Below are 23682 nucleotides of genomic sequence, written 5' to 3' on the forward strand. Positions count from 1 at the left end.
GTCAGGTGCGAATGGAAGTTCTCTCCCCAGAGGCGGCGCGGCCCGGCACTGCCGCCCACAGCTGCGGCTCCCCCAATCTCCGCGGGCCCCCGCGGCCGGGAGCCGGGCAGCCCGCCGCGTTGCGAGGGCGGCGCGCTGCGGGGCGGGGCGGTGCCCCGGAAGGCCGCAGTGGTTCCGGGCCGCGAGGCGCCATGGAGTCGCTGTGGCGGCTGAAGCGGTTCGACGCGTTCCCCAAAACCCTGGAGGACTTTCGGGTGAAGACGTGCGGCGGAGCGCTGGGTGAGCGGGCGGGCGGCGGCGGCGGCGGCGGGGCGGGCGGGGCGGGGGCTGACGGCGCTTCTCGTGTCCCGGCAGTGACGGTGGTCAGCGGGCTCATCATGGTGCTGCTGTTCTTCTCGGAGCTGCAGTACTACCTCACCAAGGAGGTGAGTGGCGGAGAGGGCGGGGAAAGGGCTCCGGGTTTGTCTCCCGCCTCACTGGGGCTCTTTGTTTTTCTGCAGGTCCATCCCGAGCTGTACGTGGACAAATCGAGGGGAGATAAGCTGAAGATCAACATCGACGTCGTTTTCCCACACATGCCCTGCGCCTGTGAGTCGAACCGCAGCGACGTGGTGCCGCCCTGCTGGAGGTCGCTGCTCCAGCTCCTCGCTTGGGGTGGGATGCGAGCCCAGCTCCGGGCGGAGATGGAGCTGCTGCAGGATGGGCGAATCGCTGCTGAGTTGTTAGGGGTGTTTGCAGCACGAGGTGCCGTTGCTCTGCGCCTGACTCCCACTCGCAGCACAGCAGGAGGCTGGAGGTGTTGGAAACCTCTGCTGTTCCCTGCGGAGCAGCCGTCAGCATTACAGCACAACACGTTGCCACAGGCACCCAATGGTGCTTGGATGCCGGGCCAAGGCCAGGGCTCCTGAATCATCCTTGTGAAAAGGGGACACGGGAGAACGTGCTGCTGTTGGAGTGGGGGTGAGAGGACAGAGGAGGGCAGCGCTCAGCTGGCTTTGAGCTTAACTGCTGGGCTGCCTTTGCACCAATGAATTTTCAGGAGGAAGGGTTTGATTATTTGCCTTTAGGATTTCTATGATGTTTGAAAACAGTCGTTCCTTTACACTGAACACTGTGTTTGGAACAGTCATTTCCACAGACACAGTATATTCCATTTTCTGTAAGCTGTTTGGTCCCAACCATGCGTCTTCATCCAGTTTTGGCACATTCTTATCCCTGCTAAAACATTCTGTATTTTCACTGGTTGAATGCTTTCTCAGATTGCCGCAGGCCATAAGAAATGGCTTTTACAAACCACTTTCCTCGCTGGTTTCAGATTTGAGCATCGATGCAATGGACGTAGCAGGAGAACAGCAGCTGGACGTGGAGCACAATCTGTTTAAACAACGTTTGGACAAAGCTGGCAATCGTGTGACTCCAGAGGCTGAGCGACACGGTAATGTGCTTCTTTGTATGAATGGGTGCTCTTGTAGTCTGTGTTACTTGTGCTTGTTTTGACTTTCATGGGAACAAGCGACAGCTGAAGAGTGCTTAAACACCATAAACTCTTCAAGAGTTTGTAGCATCCAAATCTATTAAACTGACAGATCAGACAAACTCCTGTTACGTTCGTTGCTTTTGAAAAGTAAATCTTTATCCAGTCACTCTGATACTGACAGGGAGTCGTGGATGGATTTCAGGAATGAAGCTGCTGATGGTCTTTTGCTGTGAATCAAGCAGCTGTGCTCACAGAGCTTGAGTTTGCTTGTATCGTGCAATGACTGTGGGCTGACAAATGGGACCGTCTAGTTAGAGGAAAGAGCATTTCTCCAGGGAGAGCTCCAGTGGCTCGACCTTTCAGCCTAAACTTACACCTTACTATGCTCACTTCATGTGTGTTAATACATACATGATAAAGTTGTATCAAATAACACTTCTGGGGAGGTGCTGTGATCTCACAGCTGTCCTTAATTTTGCTTTTCCTTTTCAAAATGTGAGGTTCTTATTACCTTACTGTGGGTTAGTGTAGTTCTGTATGTCAGCATAAACTGGATTTATTGATTTGTATCACTAAATACAACATCAGATATGATGTTAGAGGGCAAAACTAAGCCAAGAGCTGAATAATCACTACGTGTGAGCATTGCTCTGGTTTGGGTTTGTGGTGAGTGTCCCTGTTGTGTAACTCAGCAGCTTTTCTGTATTCAGAGGTTGTGGCATTGAAATTTGAAGCATGGGGATGAAAACGGCTACTCTGTATCCAATTCTCTGTTAATCTGTCTTCATTAAGCTCTATGATTGTGAGTTGATTGATAGTCAGTTTAAATTCAGTTGTAGCAATATAGGTCTTAAATGTAGTCCAACATACTCAAATAATACGTGGTGCTATTGGGAGGCAGGACAAGACAAGACACTGTTTCTAGACGTGCCTTTTCATTTGGAATCCTATTTTGTTTTAGAGCTGGGGAAAGAGGAAGAAAAAGTGTTTGACCCCAGTTCTTTGGATGCTGATCGTTGCGAGAGCTGTTATGGAGCAGAGTCAGAAGACATTCGGTAACCACAGCCCTTTCTGTATCTTTTTAGCTCTTGAGGGAATACTTCTAAGTTGCATGCCTGTTTCTTTGCAGAACGTCTGTGAAGTTCCTGCAATGAAATCCTTTGTGTTCTGAGAATTCTGAGGACTGTTGTGCTCTTGTTATACCTTGTGTAGCTGTGTATGTAGTGCTTAAGAATGGACAATTAAGTTCTGGTTTGTGTACATCCATACTCAGGGTCAGTGCAACACTGCTCACCATCATCTGGATGCCTTGGTATGAAAGTGGTGATGGCTCTGCCTTCACACTCCTGCTGCAGGCTTTCCATCCTTACGTGAGCATAAACTTGGTGTTCACTGCTCATGCAGACAACAGATGGGTCATTTGTGCTCCTGGTTCCTCCTCCCTGCAGGTTGCTAACCTACAGGGGGTAGGTTACAGTGTAACAGTGGGTCCTGGGTTGGGCTATAGGTTCTGAGTACCCTCCAGTCTTATCTTCTGTCTGATGATACCTTGTTTGTCCCAGCTCTTCAACTGCACTGTTCCCTGCAGATGCTTTTTCCATCTTGAGGGGTTTTTCTTCTATCAGCAAAACATAGAACCAATGAAAATAAGTGGTGGTTTTTTGTTTGCTTTGTTTTCTTTCCTCTGGTGACCAAAATGTTGTCCAGAGGTGGAAAGGTATTGAAGAAAGTTTAATGTTTTGTCCAGCTTTGACAATCATGGCTTAAAAACAGAGGAAAGGAGGAGCAGAAATGGGCAGGTGCTTTGTTCACTCAGGGAAACACAAAACTGCTCAGAAATGTGGGACCCTGATAGCATTTTTGTAGGAAATCAATTTCCAGGGAGCAGCATGGCTTTCTAAATGGGCAAAGATCTTCTCAGACTTGAGAACCATTTTAAAATGGCTTGTGCCCTTGCATCAAAAACTCAAAAACTAAATCAGAAAGCTTGAGCTGCTTCAGAACCATTAGGTCAACCTTCAAGATCCAGTCCACAGTGTTTGCTTTATCACTTTGTGGAAGAAGTCCACCAAATATCCGAGTCCTGAGCAGAAGCATCTCCTTTCTGTGGTAAAGATACTAAGATGGTACTTGTGCTTTTGCAGATGTTGTAATACTTGTGATGATGTCAGAGAAGCCTACAGGCGGCGTGGTTGGGCCTTCAAGAACCCAGATACCATCGAGCAGTGCAAAAGGGAAGGGTTTAGCCAGAAAATGCAGGAACAGAAGAATGAAGGCTGCCAAGTGTATGGTTTCCTGGAGGTCAATAAGGTGAGAGATGAGTTTTGTTGTATACCCGCAGTGTGAGGCTGACTGTGAGAAGGCAGAATCTGGGTGTTCCTCTCCTTTTCCAGCTTTAGGTATTCATGTGCTGTGATACAGTGACCCGTGGGCTCAACAAAGGACTTGCAGCTGTAAAGAAATGAGGAAAAGCAGTGGGAAGGGAGTAATCCCATTTCATTGGGCTGTAGGAAGAACGCAGGCCTGGAATAAGCTTGGCTTTTTCTATGTGTACAGCTGCTGTCAGTGCCAGCGAGGACTGGCACGTGGTGTCTGTATCCCTCACAAATTCCTGGATGCAGTTTTAACAAACTGATTAGTGCTTTTATTTTTGCAACCAGGTTATTTTCGTGGCTGTGTACATTGGGTCACTGTAGTTTATTATATTGAGTTGGGGTTTTATTTTGTTTGCTTATAGTCTTCCTCACTGTCCCTCTGTTATTCCCTCTCTTCTGTGCTATCCTCTTTTAGGCAGTTCCCTCCCAGAAAAATTAATTCCTCCTTCTGATTTTTATGTCTACTAAAAGTAATCTGCGTAAAACAGATCATTACTCATATCACTAAGTAATTATGGCTTTCAGCATGACTGTGCTTGTGAGGAACAGTGGAAATAGCATCTGCTGGTAGTGTTTCCTTGAAAGGCAGCTTGCTTGATGTATATCTGGTTTAAAAACCAAGAGGAAAAAGCCAGCACCTATCTGGCTGCTTTATGTATATGGATTCAGAACTTTTAATGACTGGTGACTGTCTTCTGCAGGTAGCTGGAAATTTTCACTTTGCACCAGGAAAGAGCTTCCAGCAGTCTCACGTACATGGTAAAGTATTTTCTGGTTATTGTAACTTTTCATTTCTAAGTGTGTCTGATTGGTGTCTTGGGGTGTCTTTGCTTTGTGACCTGAAAGAATAGCAGCACTGCTTCAGTGGGGAGGGTGTTGGAGTTTTGGCACAAAATTTTAGAACTATCATGAACAAACAGAACGTGGGGATGGAAGAGCATGGGAGAGGTGAGTTCCATAAAACTTCACTGCTCAGCTCTGCTAACCACACTTGGCTTTGGTGTTGAGCCCAGGACCTGAATATCAGAAGGGGTGATAACTGAATATGTGGAAGGGGCGTTTGTAGAATATCTGAGGATAATTTGAAAGCAAATCAGAACTTTATTTTAAGTTGTAATGAGTTTTGTATGTCTAAATACAAAGTGTCCGGAGTAGTGATGGTAGTTGATTTTGCTTTTTGTCTTTACCTGGAATTGGATGAAAAATATTTGTGGTTTAACAGAATGTTTTAGTTCCCTTGATAAGGTTTTCAAGGCCTGAAATTTCTGGTAAAGATTTGACAAAGAGCTTTGATTTTTAGCTTGCTTTTTCTCTACCTTACCCTTCATTATAGTGTGATCTGTTCCACTGAGGTAATGCTCAGGGGAGATTGCACTTTGTTTGAGTAACTGTCTTTGAAGGAAAACAAACCAGGCTTTGAGCCATTTCTACAGGTTAAATGATGAAGCATTTCTGTGCAAAAAGCTCATCTGCTTTTCTCCACGTTAGTCCTTATAATTAAATATGTCACTTCTGGCAGAACTTTAAGCAGTCTAAGAGCAGCAGCCTTCCTGCAGCCAGTATTGACCCGCATGTGGGTGGGGGCAGGACGGCTCTCATGTGTGCAATGGAAGTCTTGCACAACTGCAGTGAAAAACTGAGGGCCACAGTGGGTGAGAGCAGGAAGAGCAAGAAAGGACTCTGTAGTTACTGCAGACCTTTTGGAGGCCGAGTTCAGAATGTTGCTGTTTTCAAGGGCAAGGAAAAGGAGTAGGAGGAGAGCAGGGGGGCGGGCAGACCTGCTGCTTTCCGGCAGTTCTCTCACACCAAATACTAAAAATGGCCTCTGATAATTTTCTCAAAGTGCAGCAGGCTCACAGCCTGTTTGTTCATAAATGAAGCTGAGAATGCTTTTGTCCTCAATATAGCTAACATCATGTCTTCACTAGTTTTTTTGTAGTTTACAGAGAGGAAGAGGATTGGGTTTTTTGTTGTTGTTGTTTATTTTTTCTTTCCTTTTCCTGTCATAACAAATAGCAAACTGAACTAGTATTGGTCAGTGCCTAAGAGAAGTCTGAATATTCTGAACTGCTATTATGTAGAATCCACAAAAAATAATAATTCCACTGTTGGATACGTAACTGTGTCTGACTGTATTTTTGCTGCTCTCTTCTATTCCATACTATTTTGAACCAGAAAATAGGAAGGTGAACACTAAGTCACTGCTATGGGAAGTGTTTTCCATCACAGTGCTCTCCATGCCTCGTGGTGGAGAGCTGTGCTGTTAATGCAGCTGATGGTTAGACCCGCGTCTGTACTTCTGTTTGATGGTGTTCCTCAATTGCTAAGCTAGCAGACTGTCAGTTTCTTACACTGACACTCTCCTCCTTTCTTGAGGATTACTCTAGTTTAATGTATCTCTGGATAGGGAATCTGTACAGGCATCTTCTCAGCAAAGCAAAGGATCCTATTCAGAAGTAACTTTGTTAATCTGACTATAGATGTAGTTCTAGTCTCAGCTTCTGATTTTGTATCACATGCTTACTGTTGACACCCTCAAAACCATCCCTTCTCTCCCCAGTAGAAGTGAATTGAAACTGCTTTTTTTGAAAGCAGATTAAGTAATAGGAGGGTATATAGGACTAACACACACAAAAAAGGATGAGTACAGGATGAGTACAACTTGAGTTCTATTTAGTTGTGCTAGATTTATGTGCATGTAGATCAATCTTTGTCCTTTTTTTGGTTTGTTTTAGTAGTTGCACTGGGTTAAATGTGACCCCAGAGAAGATTGTTTTTCCACAGATGGTTATAATGTCTTATTTGGACTTCTTTTTCCATGCACACTTTTCTCTCCTTGCTTGTATTTTTGTTCTCATAGAGTCATAGAATCACCAAGGTTGGAAAAGACCTCCAAGGTCACCCAGTCCAACCATCCACCTCCCACCAGTGTTTCCCACTAACCCATGTCCTCAGTACAACATCTAAACGTTTCTTGAGCATCTCCAGGGTCGGTGACTCCCCCACCTCCTTGGGCAGCCCCTTCCAGCACCTGGCCACTCGTTTGGAGCAGAAATTCTTCCTAACATCCAACCTGAATCTCCCCTGAGAGGCCATTCCTCTCACCCCATTGCTAGTTACAAGAAGAGGCCTCTTTACTCAGCCTCTTTACGGGGAGCTGTAGAGAGCTCATATACTCCAGTTTTGTCCCCAGAAATCATTTGCCAGAAGGAATACTTTTTAGAACCTTAGGAGAGGTTTGAAATCGTATTGAATGTGTGAGGAATATAGGTTTATTAAAAGGTGGAGCAACCTTGCCCAGAGTTCATCCCATCCCTAATTTAAATCGTTTGGCTTTGGCTTGTGGGAATTCCTTATGTTTAAATGGAGAAAAGCAGAGGAAATCAGAGGTCCTGTATTGACTAGGAAAACTAGGAAAAAAGATTGAATTTGCATTGAAGTCTGCTAATATTGCCTAAATATGGCAGCCTAAATCAGAAGAATCCTAACAAGTAGTCATCAAAATCAAATTATCAGCAATTGATCTCCTTTTTCTGTTTTTATTCGTTTTTAAATATTTAATGAGTGGGTAATCCTCATGAGGAGACCTTCTTAAAGAGTTGGCTGTACATCAGGATTCCTCAGCTGGATCCACTTTGGGCTATTTGGAATTACTGCCTGTCAATGTGATATTGGTATGCGTTCATGTTTTAAGGCAAGTTGGTGTTGACTAATGGGAATCAGAATTTTGGAAGAGGCAGCCTGTGAACCTCATGCTCTTAAGAGCCACAGGTGTATCATTGATGTAAGGGAACATCAGCTGAAACGTGTTCAAACTGTATTTCACTTGTGTTTGTGCTAAGGATTTCTCATACAAATCAGGACCCTCACGTCTCAAGCTCTCAGAAACATTCGTTCTCAATCTTATAAGCATGACCCAGAATTGTGTCTGGGGTGCCCTGATGTTCTGGTCGTGTTTGTGTCAAAGGACCTCTGATGGGCTCCTGGTAACCTTTTTAGCAGTGTTTGACATTTTCATGTTTGAACTGTTCTCCTCCCTGTCTTTATGCACTGTTCACTACAAGGAACCACAAGTGCTGGGAATACTGAAAAACAAAAACTGTGTTTAAAAAAGTTTGTTCACTTTGAAGAAAATATGTTTTGTCTTTTTTTTTTTTGTTCTGCTTTGTTTCTGCTCGCATGAATGTTAAATCCAGGTGAGATTATTTCACTTCACTTACTGTTGTTTGCATGCATGCTTTTCTGTGCTTGTATGTAACCTTTTTTCATGTTCTTTTGATGCTGATTCCATATTTGTTCGTATGTGTCCAACCTAAATGAAAGTTATGTGCACAATTGTTAAATACAGCTTTGCTTTCTGCTTGGTTTCTCGTAATCCCAGGCCATGAGGTATGATGTAATTTGAAAACTGAGGGGTGGTGTGTTTCTGTCCTTAGTTAACTGATCAGAAATGTCAGGCTTTGCTGGGTTAGTGCAGGTTTTGTCCATCCATACTCACGTTTTTGGTATATCTAAGCAGTGACACTGGATTTTGGAAGCACTGAAAACTGGCTGCTTGAAAGCTGCACTGTGGTGCTCCATCATCAGTGTCACAGAAGACTCCTCCGCTCCTGAATGTCACCCTAATGGTCTTGGTTTATTCCTCAGACACTGTGGTCCAGTTGCACTCAGACATCCCAGGTCTTTAGGAGGACTGAAGGAAGTTATGAGGAGGACTGAAGTGCTTCTCAGTAAACTTTTTGGCACTGAAACTGGAGCCAAAAGTCTTTGCTTGTACCAAGAGAAAAACCAAAGTCAAACATCAGTGATATCTGCAGTCTTTTTTCCCACTTGTTCATTGGTACTCGCTGAGTTTAGGTTTGTTTCACTGTTGTCTGCTTCACAGGCCTTGGATCCTGAACTGGAATTTTCGTGTCCAATTTATGTAGGATACTTCAGATTTGGGGAAAGTTCTCTTTTCACTTGTGCCTTTGTAAGGACAGCCTGCAGCATCAGCTGTGATGATCCTGCATATCACAGCTGTTTTCCTTGCAGCAGCTCACGCCTTTCCTCAAAGAACGTTTTCTATCTCAGAGGAAAAAAAAAAGAAATGGTTAAATGATTAAATTAAATTATGTAGTCTTTTAATCTCCTGAGCAACCATCTCCTGCTTTGGATATGCAGCTTTGCAGTGAGCTTCCAGCACGGGGGAATTTTCTTGGTGGTGGTTTCCTCCAAAGAGGTGATCCTGTTGTCACTTTCTTCCTCCTTGCTGCATTCCTTTTAGTCAAGAGGAAGCTGGAGCTTCTCTTTCATCCTTCAGACTGTCTTTGAACCATTCAGTTGCAGGGGTGTGATTGTTTCTGTTTCCTAGGGAAGTCATTCCCCATCATGCTGTATTGACAGCCAGAGAGATTTTCTTAAAATATATAATTTGATTCCTTCAAATGCTGAAAAAACCCACTGATATTGGTGACTACATTCAAAACATTCTGTCTTTAAGACATGCTTCCAGTGACTGTGACAATTCCTGTGAATGAAAGCAGTTATGAATGTGATCCAGATGTTGTGCTTTCCTTACACCTTACGTGCTAAACTGAAGGAAAGAAGTTACTTGGAAGGCACTTTTGTGATGACCACTTGTTTTCCTCATTTGTGGTAGATTTGTTCACTTCTTTAATAGATTTTTTTGACAGTTGAAACCTATTTGAAAGCATCCTTGGATGAGACCTTGAATATCTTGTTCTGTGTAGCTTCAGTGATTTGAGTTTTCAAAATGGGCATATAGTCTTTGACTGGAGACTGATTATCATGTTTTGGTCCCTTGGTGTCTTCTGCCAAGAGCAGGCCAACTAATTCCTTCTGCTGTCCATTGCAGCCTCCTGTTCTTCTCCAGTCCCAGAGCCCTACTGGCTGTGGGGCTGTGCTGTTGCACAGGGCTCTACAGATGCCAGGACCTCAGCTGAGCTCTTCTTTGCCCATCAACTATTTTGGAAAAGAAAGTGGGAACCAAAACCACCATCAGTGAATTTCATCATGGAGCTGGAAATCCTCTGGATGATCACCTGTACACTATTCCTGACTTCTCTTCCAAAGTAGTGTTTGTTGGAGAATTTGTAGTTGTCATCCTCAAACTGAATGGAGGCTGAATTATTATTTCATCCCTAGAAGTGCTAAGGACTGTCCTTTTTACATTGGTAAACTCCTTTCAGTGTTTGTGTTGGTGCTGAAAGACTCAAAGTCTCACTCATCCGTAGATGGACCGAGCATTTCCAAAATCATGTGTGTGGTAAAGCGGCGATTCCATTTGCCACTGGACTGCCATCTATCAGAGCTGAGGTTCATCACTTGTTGGGAATGCCTGAGGTTTGTCAAGCAGCTGTCTGGAGGCTCTCTATACCTTCCATACCTCCTCCATAGCAAAGCCTGTGCTGTCACAGAAGCACTACCAGCAGTGTAGCATTTGGCAGAGAGGGGTGGGAGCTGTGTCAAGTGTTCAGAGGCCCATCTGCTTGCAGGTATAAATCTGTGGTTATTGGTTAATCGTGCACAATGTGAGTATACATGTGAATAGTCTCTTGGAACAACAGCAACAACAAAAAAGGAGGTTGCTTAACAAAAGTTAGTAAGCTTTGAGGTGTGCTGCCCAAGCACACGTTTCCCATCTTTCCAGGTATTCACCTTTGCTGGGAGCTCGCAACTGAAAGAACAAAAATGTTGTGAATGTGAATGTTGACAACACCTGGAGAGCTTTGGTTGCTGCCAAAATGGCCTTTCCTTTATCCTGAGGACTTGAAAGACTGAGAAATCTGAATACAAGCAGCAGTGCTGCCTGGCATGCTGCGTTGGAGCTTTTATTAAGAAATGTGGACATCCCATGTATTTTTCTTTTTGGTGGCTAATTCCTGCATTTTTGTTTCTCTGTTACTTTTAAAATGATTCCTAGTCCCTATATTTGGCCTTTGGCTAGCTAGGGAGTCTTTCTACGTGGCCTAGCAAGTGCTCCAGCAAAGCTGTTGTGCTTCTGCTCTTCAGTACATGTTTTAAATACTGTTGTATCTGAATCTCTGCTTTTCATTGTAAAGATCTGAATGTTTCTCTTTTCTCTCCCACTCTGCTCAATTTTGCAGTGCACGCTGTTGAGAGTAAGTGTTGCTATTTTTTTTTTAATTTTTCCCCCAAAACTACATACTGCAGTACAACCCAACTCCTGTTATTTGCTGTGCCCGTAAATCTCCTTTGGGAGGAGCTGTTGATTTAGGCTGGGATTTGAGAAGATTTCCTGAAAGCTAAAAGGAGACCCATCTCAGGTCATTCGTGTCTGGTAATTGAGGTCACCAGATGGGAAAGGTTGAGAATCTTTGTCTTACACAACGTTAATATGTCACTGTTAGAGGTAATATATTGGTAGATGTCCTGTGCAGGTGATGTAGTTGAGAGGCATGTGGTGACAGGAGGGAATTCTGCTTTTTGAAGTCATATGGGATAATTCTCTCGTTTAATCTCACTTGTACAACAGGCTGGAGAATTGCTCTTGGGAATTCATTCACCAACCCTTCTGAATACTTAGTAGAAGGTTTTCCAAGGGTCTGTAAGGCACTGGATTTTTCAGAGGGTAAGAGAGTCCTGGTAATTGCAGGTTGAGATGTGGTGTTTCCACTCGGTAGAACATCTGGTGGAGGGGCTGAGGAGCTGTGCTCTGCTCTCTCCATCCCCCAGCTGCAACACATTCTGTGCTGCTCCCTGCCTCAGCGCCCCTCACACCACAGCCTCATCCTCCTCCTCCTCATGTTTACAGATGAGCTTTTTCTCCCCAAAAATCCATCCCCAACATGAAATTTGGTGCCCTCACTCGTTTCACAGCACCAAATTTGGTTAGATGTGTCTCGAGCTTTTTCCAGTTTTAATGCATTTATTGGCAGAGTCCTCAGTGGCAGTGAGTGCAGTGAGTCAACCCAGCAAAGGGCTGAGTTGCAGAGCCCAGGAAGCTCTGTGGTTGTGCAGGTCAGAAATGTGGGATGGGAAGAACTCTTCAGGCAAACAGCAGCCTTAGAAATGTGTTACTAAAACAGGGAAGTAAAGAGGTTATATAAAAATACATAGATTTCTTGACAAACATAAGGTCTCTTATAGGCTTCTTTGTTTTATGTGGCTAAGCACTTAGGCACAGTTACAGAAGGGAAAGGACATGCTTCTATTTCTCTGGAAATAAGGCTCCTGCCCTAGCTGACACTCTCTTAAGATCTACTCTTCTATTTCCTTCTTCTGTTTCTTCTCTAAGCATGCTAAATAGGCTTTTGTTAAGCAAACTCTGATTAGCTGTATATTTATCTCCAACCTAAGCTGTGTGCATATGTGCTTAGCATAGTCCTTGGTGATCAAAGATGAATAAACCTATCACCTGGTGGCAGACTGGATTGGAACCCAAGTTAATGAATTGTGCTTTTTCACAGTTATAAATCATTTATTGCAAAGGTTTTATGAAGTGAGTAGCTGGTGTTTGACCTGTGGAAAGCGTTACAGCGGAGCACTGTGGGGAGATTTTATGTGGAAAAGTCCTGACTTGACTTGAATCCTGCACGACGTACACGTGGTGTGATGGGTTAGTGAGCAACTGGTCCTTCTCAAGGGCTTCTCTTGAATGTCTCTGGTGCTGCACTGTAGCTGTAAGTTTGTCGTCCTCACTGGTACTCAGCTCCCTCCTCGAGTGCTAACAAGTGCAGCTATGGGAGCTGATGAGCGCAGCGCTGTAGCAGCAGAGCAGTGGGCAGTGCTCCTGTCCCTGCTGTGTTGGCAGGCTGTGCCAGAGGTGTGCAGCCTGGTGATTAGCCGTGTGTTGAAGCTGAGCTGGATGAAAGTGTGTCCTCAGCCCGAGAGATGCTTGTGGTGGCCCGTTGTGCTCTCTGATGTGGTTCTTGACCACAAGGAGGCTGGGAGCAGGTTGAGCCATCAAGAGGAAGGTGAGAGGCAAAGACTTCTGGCGTTAGGTTGAGTTGAGCTGCAGGTCCAGCATGGGCAGGATCTCCATGGAATTCTGTCACTGACTGAAGATTGGCTGCTGCTGGCAGTGCAAAAAGCAGTGACGCTTCACACTCACTGACAACTAACCCACTTAGCTTGGCTTTATTGCATAATACTACAACAAAACAGTGTACTGCTGGAAATGATAAAGAAAAATGTAATACTGAGACCATTTCCCCGTTCCTTCCTTTCTCTACCTACTGTTTCATATGCGTTTCCAAACATTTGGTTGGATGTTTTTTATCTTTTTTTGTTTGGTTTGGGGTTTTCAGCCCAAGAAGTTCTTTGATCCAGCTGCTAACAGACACAGAAATGATGCTAATGGCAGGGGTAGGGCTGCACACTTGTCAGGGGCACCTCATGTGGATAGAGCCATAAAATCACCGAGGTTGGAAAAGAGCTCCAAGACCATTTTGTCCAGCCATCCACTTACCACCAGTATTTTGAGACCTGTGCTGCTCTGAGCTCTTCGTAATTCAAAACCATTGCCTTAATTCTGATGGCTGCAGCCTTGGTTTCCAAGCACTGAAAAGTTTAGCTGTGAAATGCAAAGGGCTCTCCCTAGATCAGAGCTATAGGAAGAAGACTGTAGCTCAGGCACAGTGTTTCCTTTTCTAACAGTATGGTCTCTGCTTTGTACGTATGAATCTTTTTGTAGTAAGGTTTACGTAAATACAACTGAAACTTCTGTTCTTTTATTGAAAGATGTTATGAGGGAAAAAAATGATTTCACAGTGTACTTGTTGAATGAATGTTTGTTTTATAAGAGAGGTAGTTTCAATCAGTTCTTTGGCTTTGCAGCCTTTCTTATGCTGTTATCAGAAACTATTTGAGGGCAGCATTCCTTCATTATAATTATTATTCCTTCATTAATAATGCATCTGTTTGTGATCTGACTCCATTAGCTCAGAAAATGGAGCAACTTTGGATAAGCCCAGTTGGAGCATTCCTGAAATCTGGTTGTGTTTTCATCCTGACACTGAGGCTTTTTTCTGGCACTGCAGTTAAGTAGCCAACGAAAAGAGGTCAGTTCTTTTAGCAGTGCTTCCCATGGCCCATTTCTTTGCAGGTGTCCTCCACGTGCCTGGTGCTGGCCGTGCTGCTGCCCTGCTGTATGCAGGAGTGGCTGAGGGCAGGTTGAAAGCTGGCCTTTCAAGGACTTGTCCTTTCCCTGCGTTCTCAGGGCAGGAGTGGCAGTGCTGATGGGCTGGGTGCTGATGGGTCTCAGTTGCTGTTGAGCTCTGTAGGCTGCTTTCATGCAGTGTTAATGCACGTGCTGCCCTCAGCTGTTAGTTTTATTCTGTCATTTTTCCAGCAGTCAGAGGAGTTCAGCAAGAACTAAAATGGAGATCAGGATTGAGGTAACAATGAGCTTTTCCTTGCTTGACCCCAGGAATTTGTTTTTGCCATATGTTAAGAACATGTTCAGGCAATAGCTGAAATATCTGACCTGAATAGACCTGCAATTGCGTTCCTCCGTTCTAGCAGTGGGCAGGCAGTCTGTGAAAGGACTCGAAGCAGTTGTCTGTCCTATGTCCACCTGCAAGCAGGAGAGACACCCCGGTTATTTTTTTGCTGTTTTAATCAGCAGTAGCTAAAATACTGTAAACAGATATGCTTTGATATTGTAGTCTGAACTACATTGTTAAACTTTTTTCTGTTACAGTTCATGACCTCCAGAGCTTTGGACTTGATAACGTAAGTGTTTCCAAGATAACTTCCCAATTCTCTCAGTCTGTTTTCCTTCTGGATTTCCCTACAGTTGCCATGCTGGGAGCTCAGTGTGCTGATCCCATCTGGCTTCAGGCTGTATGCACCTAGGCACAGTGTGGGACTTGCTTTCAGGCAGGGCTCTACAGTGTGATCTGGGACATTTTCATGTTGCCTGTTAAGTCTGCTGCTCTCTTCTTAAGGCTACCTCAATTTTTAATTCTGCTGAATTGGTTGAGGTTTAGTTGTGCTGTGAGGAAAGCAGATGGTACCCATACCAATGGCAGTTGACAGTTTTTTTGCTCCTATGCCAGGGAAGGGAGTGAATGGGAGAGCTTGCTGTGTGAGTGGGAGGGAGAGACACACAGATCTCAGGATTTGGAGTAGAAAATGGAGAAATTCCACATCGTGCAGTCTTCCATGAATTAAAAAAAAGCAAGTGCCTTTTAGTTTGCTATTAGGAAACACAGAGTAAGGGAGGGCCTGCTGCAGCAACCCTCAGAAAAGCGTTCTGAATATGAACATAAGGCCCCTTGCTTTGCCCCTTGGATGCTGTGCATTGTTTGAGTTATCAGCATTTCTGTTTCAGATCAATATGACGCACTATATCAAACATCTCTCGTTTGGAAGGGATTATCCAGGCATTGTGAACCCTCTGGATGGGACAGACGTCACTGCACAGCAAGGTAAGAGCCAGCTGGGGGAAATCTATGTAAGAGTTGGTATTAATGAGAGTTAGAAGGGGAATGAGATTCTCAGTCTTAAACAAGAGCCCTGGCCACGCTGCAGAAGACTCAGACCACTCCACCTCTTTTCTAAAGAGCTTTTTCTAAAGGATATGCTTCTGTTCAAATGCAACAAATCACCTGTGTGTTTTCTTCTGATTCTGTGATCTTTCTGAAAGATCTCCCTTTTCAGCATTAATGGATACACAACAGAAGGTACAGCACGTTATCATTAAATGCCTGCGTCACACGGGGGGAGTTCTGCCTGGCTGATGTGTGCAGTAAGAGGCAGCCACAAGCCACAGGATAGAGAAAAAAAGCCTAAGATGTTGCTGGAGAGCTGTGGAGTCTGTCTGACTCTGATCTACCTGATGGTAACAGCTGAAAAGCTGCCATTGAGTTAAAAAATATTGCTCATCTTTGCTAGGTAGCTCTTGCTGGCTTAGGAAGGAGGGATGGTTCTCTCCTTGTGGTTTGTTCACACAAACCTGCTTTATATGCCTCTGCACAGATCATTACATTATTTAGATCCACTGCATTGTGCAAACTTTGTACAGGTATTTGGGGTGTTGTTATGCAATAAAGCTTAGAGACATTGGTGGTTTGGTTCAAGGATTGTTGCCCCACCTAAATCTGTTCTTTTAATTTTTCTTACCATCTATTTAGTTGTTGTACCCAAATCAAAGGACAGTGCTTAAAATAAAATAGGGAAAAATGAAAAGGTGTCATAATGCTGTTATTTTTCTGTGGAGCAAAAAACTCTGAGATGGAGCCCATAGCTGGTTGCTAAAAGTCTCTGTATGCTAAAGCTTTCCATGCAGGATATAGCTCAACAGCAGGTGGATTTCTAAGGAATTACAAGGGCTGAAGATGTAGGCAAAGCAGATGGAAGTTCAAATTTATGTTTATTGCTATGATATTATAGGTAAGAATTACTTTTATAGAAATGAATGAGTAGCATTCTTTTTCTGAGGAATTTCTGAGGAAATCAGTTTTCAGAGTGACTGCTGCATTCCACATTTCGTAAGAGAACTGAAGGGACAGATATTAGGGACATTAACTTTACTATCATGGAAAGCCCACAGTTGCTACTGCGCAAAAAAAAAAAAAGGTTATTGGTCAAAAGCTGCCATGAACAAAAACATGCATGGATAACCCACCAGGTAACCTCTGCAGCAATTCACAGTTGATCACAGTTGTTAATTGTGTGTCTGTTTGCTTCTAGCTTCCATGATGTTTCAGTATTTTGTCAAAGTGGTCCCTACGGTTTATATGAAAGTAGATGGTGAAGTAAGTGCCTTTTTTTCCCTATTGCTTTGGCTTGTTGGAAAAATCAGAAGTTATTGTTGTGTCTTTTCATGCTTCATTGTGCTCACACGGGAAAAGAGGTTATGTTGTTGTGTGTAGACTTGCATGTTTCACACTCTGCCTGTACCATAAGAGGTGAAGCAGCCTGGGCTGATATTCACCCCCTTTTTGCACAGTGCAACATGGGATGGACCCAGCAATATCCTGTGCAACGATGTATTTCTTCTCTCCTGTTTTATTTTTGTGTATTTTAGAATTTGCTTATTCCAAATGTACATGTATTGAGATTCAACTGTCTCATCTCCATGAGATCTCTACGAGAGTAATTCAGCAGGATTAATCAGCGTTTCACAGATCTGAAACTTGTCTCTTAGGTTTTCTTCTTCTTTAAGCATAGCACTTAATCCACCAATCAATCTAGAACAAGCAAAAGCCTTCAGATTTGGTCTTTGTTCTCACTCTCTGTCTCTGGTGGAAGCAAGGCAGATTGTTCAAACTTGCTTCGTTGAGGGACCTCAGCAGAAACAAGTTGCTGTGGCATAATCTTGTCTGCAGTGTTACTGCAGTGATTAAGCACATCTCTGCCCGCATCCCACCTAATTCAGAGAAGTCACACCGTTATGAATCCTTGTAGTGCCTGCTCAGGAGAAGTCCAAGCACCAAGGAGCAAATGTTTTTTGGCAAGTAACCTAAGATGAGCTCGTCTCCAGTTTGTTTCTCCTTTACCTTTCAAAAGAGGGCAGCTAGATTTCCAGCCCCATTTTCAGAATATGCTCTTTTGGAATGAGTAGGATTCTCGAGGTGAGGTGAAGATGCTCTGTTCTTAACCCAGCTGAGACAGCAGAAAGAACCGTGATTGCTTTCACTCATTTGGAAGCATTTGTTTGGGGTTGCCGTTATTCTGCAGGGGATCTTGGTTGCTATGGAGGGCTTCTTAAAAAGAACAAACAGATGAAAAAACTGTCAGTTATCAAGATCTAAGCCATTCTGTAGTCCTAGGGCAGCAGAATGATGGAAATCACCATTTCTATTGCAAAATAGAAATGCCAAGAGAGGCAGCAGCTCTGCTGTTGTGTGGACTGGTGTACCCAGTGTGAGGATCAGACAGATGACCTGTGCCCCAGTACTTCTGTGGACATTCACACCCAAAATGACTTAGCTCCCCACTCAAACCCCAGGTTTTGTCTCTCTATGGTCCATGCCCAGCTTTGCTTTAGCACGGAGCCAGTCTGAGATGAAACCCATATGTGGAACTGGGGCTTCTTCAGTGCAGGAGCTGGTCTGCACATGGATGAAACTGTGCCAGAGTTCCCTCATCCTACAGTCTTACAACACCACAAACCCCACAGCAGTGGGTGCCAGTGCACCCTCAGGCTCTTCTCACGTTCTCAAGCAGTCAGAACAACATCCTGCATGTCAAGGCAACCTTCATGTTGCTTTGGGCACCTTGAAATTGAAATCACTGGCAGAGTATTAGTTATGTCAGAGGCTGTGTAGGAGCCACACAGGTGCAGTACAGACATTCAAGTGAAGCTATCCTAAGCAGTGTGGGCAGGGCAGTCCAGTGGTGGATGTAGGCTGTATTTCCTCATCTGGACTACAGGTTGAAGCTGTTTGTAAGCACCGGTTCTTATCTGATAAATCCTTAAACTGACCATTCTTTCTTAATACCCTGCCTTTCTTGGGCCTATCTTTTTTTTTCCTGGGAGATGGATGGAAGTTAGTTGCTATGAGGCAGGACTGGGAGAACCCTCAGATCATGTTTGAGGCTAGTTCTGCTTGGATCCAGTTTGTGTGAATTACTGAAATTCCTCAGATACAAAGGACAGTGCGTGTTGAGCCCTAAGCTTACAGCTGTCCCCCAGCCTGCCATGGCTTACAATTCTATGGGTGAAATCTCACGTGTAGAGCTGTCATTCATTTGTCAAAGGATGAGTTCTGTCAAAGTAATTGCTTTTTAGTCTCCAGGAGAGGAATCTGTGCAGACCATGATGCTTATACTTAGGTAACTGTGGCTCGAGTGTGCTGCCAAACAGATGCCAGGACCTGTCCTACATATTCAGTACTTGCAACCCTCAAATGTAGAATTTGATAAAGAAACTGAATGGTGTCTTTTTCAGCTTGAATTGTACTTTGTGTCAGGCAGCTTATTAGAGAAAATAGAACATAATTTATTTGCTTTAATAGGACCAGTATGAAAAACCTGTCTAAGAATCACAGAGCACAGGAAAATATCTTGAGGTCATTTTTGATGAGCCATCTTTGTTCTTCTGCAACTCCTGAAGCTTTCCTTTGTTTATATATTCTTTCTTTTATTTTTTTCTCTCACTCTTCAATGTATACAGCCTTCTCAAACTCAGATTTTGTGATGTTCTTCCCATATTCCATTTATGATTCACAGAGCAGTATCTGAATATTCATTTCCATCTATTTCCACGGAAATTCAGCTGCTGATGGCCAGCCTCTCAGCATTCAGAGTTGTCTCCTGACGCTACATATGGGGAGATAATTTATTGTTGTGTCGTGTGGGAGCTCATGTGTTAGCTCTTAAAGGACCTCAGAAGGGGGCTGTTATGGTGTTCGTGGACTTGAAACTGGAAGAGACAGTAGGAGGTAGAAAGCTCGGCCAGTGGGCTTTGGAGCTCAAGGAGGCCAGCACTGCAGGAATCTGACTTATCCTCAGACTGTACATCAGTGCAGCTTCCTGAAGTTTGCTTAGGTTTAGCAAATCAGCAGAGGCTGATGTGGCCTTTGGGTTGAAGTTTAGGAAGTCATCTTACGGCAATTACCTGCCAGCACAGAGCAAAGCATCTGGCCTAAGGACTGATGCACAGTTCATCTTTTACCTTGTTCGTTTAAGTGTGACTTTAACCAATATCAGTCAGTAGGAAACAAATCAGTAAATAATAGTAAAATTAGATCTAATTCTGCTGGTGCTGATTATGACTCTTGCAACTGTGACTACTGTCATGAGCCCACAAGAGAGGGGCCCACAGCAACAGTGATGTGGTTCACTGAACTCATGTTTTGAGTAGCCTTCCATATTCCCTGTTAACAAAGTGATGCTAACTGCTTATGTTTCCTCCAGGTGGTAAGGACAAACCAGTTTTCAGTTACACGACACGAGAAAATAGCCAACGGGCTGATAGGAGACCAGGGTCTGCCTGGTGTGTTTGTGCTGTATGAACTATCACCCATGATGGTGAAGCTGACAGAAAAACACAGGTAAGAATCATTTCAGTGTATTTCATTCCTCTTGCATTGATTTTTGTCATTTCACATAGCTTAAAACATAGCTGCAGATGCCTGAGAGTCAGCCAGACCCCTCCACAACCAGCAGAGGGAATGGGACTCTCCCAGATACAGTTCCTTTCACTGTGAACATCTGACAGGGATGGGATCTGGGGTTGTCTCATACTACCTGGAAGGGTTTGATGCAGTATCAGGATGGAGAAGTGTGGAAGTCTGGTATGGTGGCATTCAGTTCAGTCTGATTTCCTCAAAGTCTTTTTTAATAGGAAGTCTGATTTTATAGAGGAAAGCCAACATGGTGAACAGATACAGATGCAACTTACCATTTTCACTGTCCTGGAACATCTCACCAGCACCTATAGAGCCACCCACTTTGATCCAGCCTATTCACTTTGCATTTGCAGTAGCTTTTTTGCACGTTGTAGTCAGCATGGAACCTGTTCCTTCCAGGCTCTCATTTAATCACAGGCTTGCAATTACAGGGAAACAGAAGGGATTGTAGCTACCCAGTCTTTTGGGATCATAATGAGGCACAGCTTTTTCTATGCCTTGTAGTGTGTCAGTATGTGTTTAGGGATTTTCTTGTACAGCAGCCTGATGTGCATTCTGCTGAGCAGAAGAGGCTGAAATCTTAGGGATGAGAAGCCCAGTCTTTGGGGTTTGTAAGTTCAGTATGTGCCTCCTTGGGTTGCCACTGAGCTCATTTAAATGCACTGAATGCAGTGGTGCTTCTCAGTAACATTTCAGTGATGAACTCCATCCTGTAGCCGACAGGGGTTGTTCAGTTGTTAAATCTGTTGTCAGTTATTAATGCTTATATAATGCATACTTATGTAATATGATTAACATAATGTTAATTATGAGTTTGTTTGTATTGATGGTTACTTATCTGTCATACTGGTATCAGAACTGATGATGGTTTCTTAAATTGTTTTCCTCATTCCAGGCCCTTCACACACTTCCTCACAGGAGTTTGTGCCATTGTTGGTGGCATATTCACAGGTACTGCATCTTTAAATCCTTTTTCTCTCTGATCATTTGACATCTTATTCTTTCTTAACTCTGTGTAGCTGGTTATAAATCCCCTTTTGCTGGGGAAGGGTGACTTCAGCCTTCAGGAGGCAATACAGATGTTCTGCAGAGCTGTGGGAGTATTTCATTTTGATGCTCTGGGAGACATTTTGTTTTCAAATAATGTATTCTTTCATTTGCCATTTAAATGTATCTGTGCCGTTTTCCTGGCCAGATTGATTCTGGAAGCAGGTAGTTTCTTTCATGCTGACCTGAAGTCCATAACATCTCTGAAATGAGGTCCCCACGGGCAGAGCCATCTCAGAGTTCACCACCTGTGTTCCCAGACACAGGAGCTCCAGTGAATGCTCTGCAGGGCCCAAAAGAGGCCCTCACAGCTTCTGCGTTCCCTGAGGAGAGGCTGCTCATGCGGAACTGTTTGCATCTCTGGACTTTGCCATCGGTGTTGGCTTCTGGAATAGCATTTACTCAGTTCCATGCACATGACAGAGCCCAGCCTTGGTCCAGCTGATAACCCAGGGTGCCCTGAAACACTTGGAGTCATTCTCATGGAGATGAGGGCAGCAGATCTTGCTGTGCTGGAAGCACTGTAGGAGTCCAGCCACTCTGTATCGTATCCCTGCATTCCATAGCACCTGTGTCTGCTACATCACACTTGGATAACCTGATACTGAGGTTGCTGTCTGTTAAACAGGATTTGTCTGCAGCACGTTTATTTGATCATGATCGTTTTCATGCCTCACTCAGGCAAAGGCTTTTAAAAATCACTGTGACAAATCCAAGTTTCCTCTGTCAGTGACTGGGGCTAACAAGCACTTCGTGCTGTCTGCTGCCATACACTGTGGTCAGACTGTATGCTGGAGGACAGATCAAATCAGCTGCCTGACAGCGTCTTTGTCACAGCAGCAGATTGGTTTCACAAGTATTTTCAGGGCAGAAGATAGTCATCAGGGTGTTACTGAAAGATCAGATAGCAAGATTGGAAGAGTAATCAATTCCTGTCCACTATTCCTATCTACTGCTACTCCAGTATTAAAATGTCTGTTTATGTAGGGCCAAGTAACCACTTATTTCTTAGATTGGAAGTGCTGAATAAATAAAACTCCCCGGGAACATTAAGCTTCACAAAGGCATTGAAAATATCTTTGTTTACTGGCTCCGTGTTCTCTCAGGTAGAAGGGAGGGAGTAGACAGGGTGCCTGGTTGTGGAAGCCACTGTGACAGATGCAGGGTAGTCTGGATTCTGTGGTGCAGAAGACCCACTCTGAGCTTTTCTCTGCTCCCAAACAAGCACAGTTAATAGGTCCCTTCAGTGTACTGGTGGGAGAGATTTGGGGTAAACTGCTGCCGTCTCCTACAAAGGGTGTCCATGAAGGGCAGCATGTGTTTTCTCAGGTAGAACAGCTTGCTTTGGAGGTTGCTGTGAAATAGCAAAAGGAAAGCATTCCCTTGGCCAGCTGGTCAGGGCAGTAGAATGGCACAAAGCTCTCAGCATCAGCTTCCTCTCCAGACCTTCCTCACTCACCTGCCAGCAAACGTGGCTCGTCTTTGTCTCATCTTTTCTTCTTTGAGACATGGCTTTCAGATAACCACGGCCACCTCTGCCCTGCAGGCTGCATCTCATCTCTCCTAATGAGATGTGGATGTGGGTCTTCTGAGCAGCAGCTGCTTTCTGTCAGAGGGAGCTGGAATTCCTGCTGCTGACAGAAGGATTTGGCTTTTCTTGCTGTGGGAGATCTCTGTATTTGGGGCTCGTTTGGCTCGATCTCGTTTTTCCTTCTAGTTGCAGGATTCATCGACTCCCTGATTTATCACTCAGCACGTGCCATCCAGAAGAAAATTGAGCTTGGGAAGACAATATAAACAATGACCTCACCGCACACAGACAAAAAACTGTAAGGAGAACTAAACAGGTTTTACAAAATACGTGTGATCCTCCAAGTGCACGTGAGGTTTGGGATTACCAGGTGGCCCCAACTGCTCTTCATGTCTCACCATCCGTTGTTTGGCATTGATTTGTGGATGGAACTGCTCAAACCTTGCTGCTGTGACGTGACTTTAGCCATCTCGTCTGGCTGTGCAGACCCTACTGAAAAACCCTTTTGTGTCAGTCCGTCTTCATCCAGTTTGCCCCCTGGAAAAGCTGCTGGAGATACTTGAGGAATAACGTGCTGTGTTGTCAGATCTGCAATGGATCGAATTTGTCATCAGAAACCTTTCTGACAACACCATCTGTCTTTTTTTTTCTAATTGCTCCCACAGATATTTCGGAATGTGCTGATGCTGTGTGCCAGACCTCTGTGAAAATGTGCCGAGTGCTGTGTGCTTCCCTTCCAGCTGCCCAGGGTGGTGGGGAGGGACGTGGCGTTCAGGGTGTGCTTCTGTCCCGTGTGGTCCCGCGTTTGGCTCAGATTGCTCTGCCTAGCAGAGATGCAAGCTGACATATGGATGAGAAAAGAAAAAAAAAGCTTGGAATTTTAACTGATTTTTAAATTGGATTGTGTTTTTCACTTCCCCTCTGTCTCTGTTTTGTAATGCAGTCCATCCTGTGTGTTTTGGTAAGGCATTTGGAAGAATCATTAAATTATTTGAGCCAATCCTGAATTGGAAATTATAATAAAAACTACCTGCATTGTGGCAAAGCGTGGCAATAATGGTGAATTCTGTTCTTTCTTGATTGTGACCTACACAAGCGAGTAAAGAGTGTGTGAAATCATTCTGAGAGGAGCTTGAAAATAAGGGAGAAATTAAAAATTACAGATTCCTGCCTCAGTTTGAGGGAACACAGACTCGGTGCTCTTAA

General features: G+C 44.2%; 1 protein-coding gene across 2 annotated transcripts; it reads left to right on the forward strand.

The window, feature by feature from the left end:
• Positions 1–137: 137 nt before the first annotated feature.
• Positions 138–23521, forward strand: ERGIC3 (ERGIC and golgi 3). 2 transcript variants are annotated; one of them, XM_052684003.1, is made up of 14 exons: positions 138–279; positions 355–425; positions 501–588; positions 1316–1435; positions 2439–2532; positions 3622–3787; positions 4554–4611; positions 10962–10976; positions 14519–14550; positions 15152–15248; positions 16513–16577; positions 19684–19820; positions 20794–20849; positions 22663–23521. In XM_052684003.1, exons 1-14 carry the CDS (start codon positions 192–194, stop codon positions 22740–22742), a joined length of 1167 nt encoding a protein of 388 aa, XP_052539963.1. In that variant the 5' UTR covers positions 138–191; the 3' UTR covers positions 22743–23521. The 2 variants fall into 2 exon arrangements, with proteins under 2 accessions (XP_052539963.1, XP_052539964.1); XM_052684004.1 differs by lacking the exon at positions 10962–10976.
• The last annotated feature ends 161 nt before the right edge of the window (positions 23522–23682 follow it).

The sequence above is a fragment of the Tympanuchus pallidicinctus genome, unplaced genomic scaffold (assembly GCF_026119805.1).
Source record: "Tympanuchus pallidicinctus isolate F22 unplaced genomic scaffold, pur_lepc_1.0 scaffold20, whole genome shotgun sequence".
Taxonomy (NCBI): domain Eukaryota; kingdom Metazoa; phylum Chordata; class Aves; order Galliformes; family Phasianidae; genus Tympanuchus; species Tympanuchus pallidicinctus.

Coding starts and splice junctions, on each gene's coding strand:
- ERGIC3 (XM_052684003.1), top strand. CDS start 192: ATGGAGTCGCTGTGGCGGCTGAAGCGGTTCGACGCGTTCCCCAAAACC. Junction 1,436..2,438: donor TCCAGAGGCTGAGCGACACG/GTAATGTGCTTC, acceptor ATTTTGTTTTAG/AGCTGGGGAAAGAGGAAGAA. Junction 19,821..20,793: donor AAGCTGACAGAAAAACACAG/GTAAGAATCATT, acceptor TCCTCATTCCAG/GCCCTTCACACACTTCCTCA.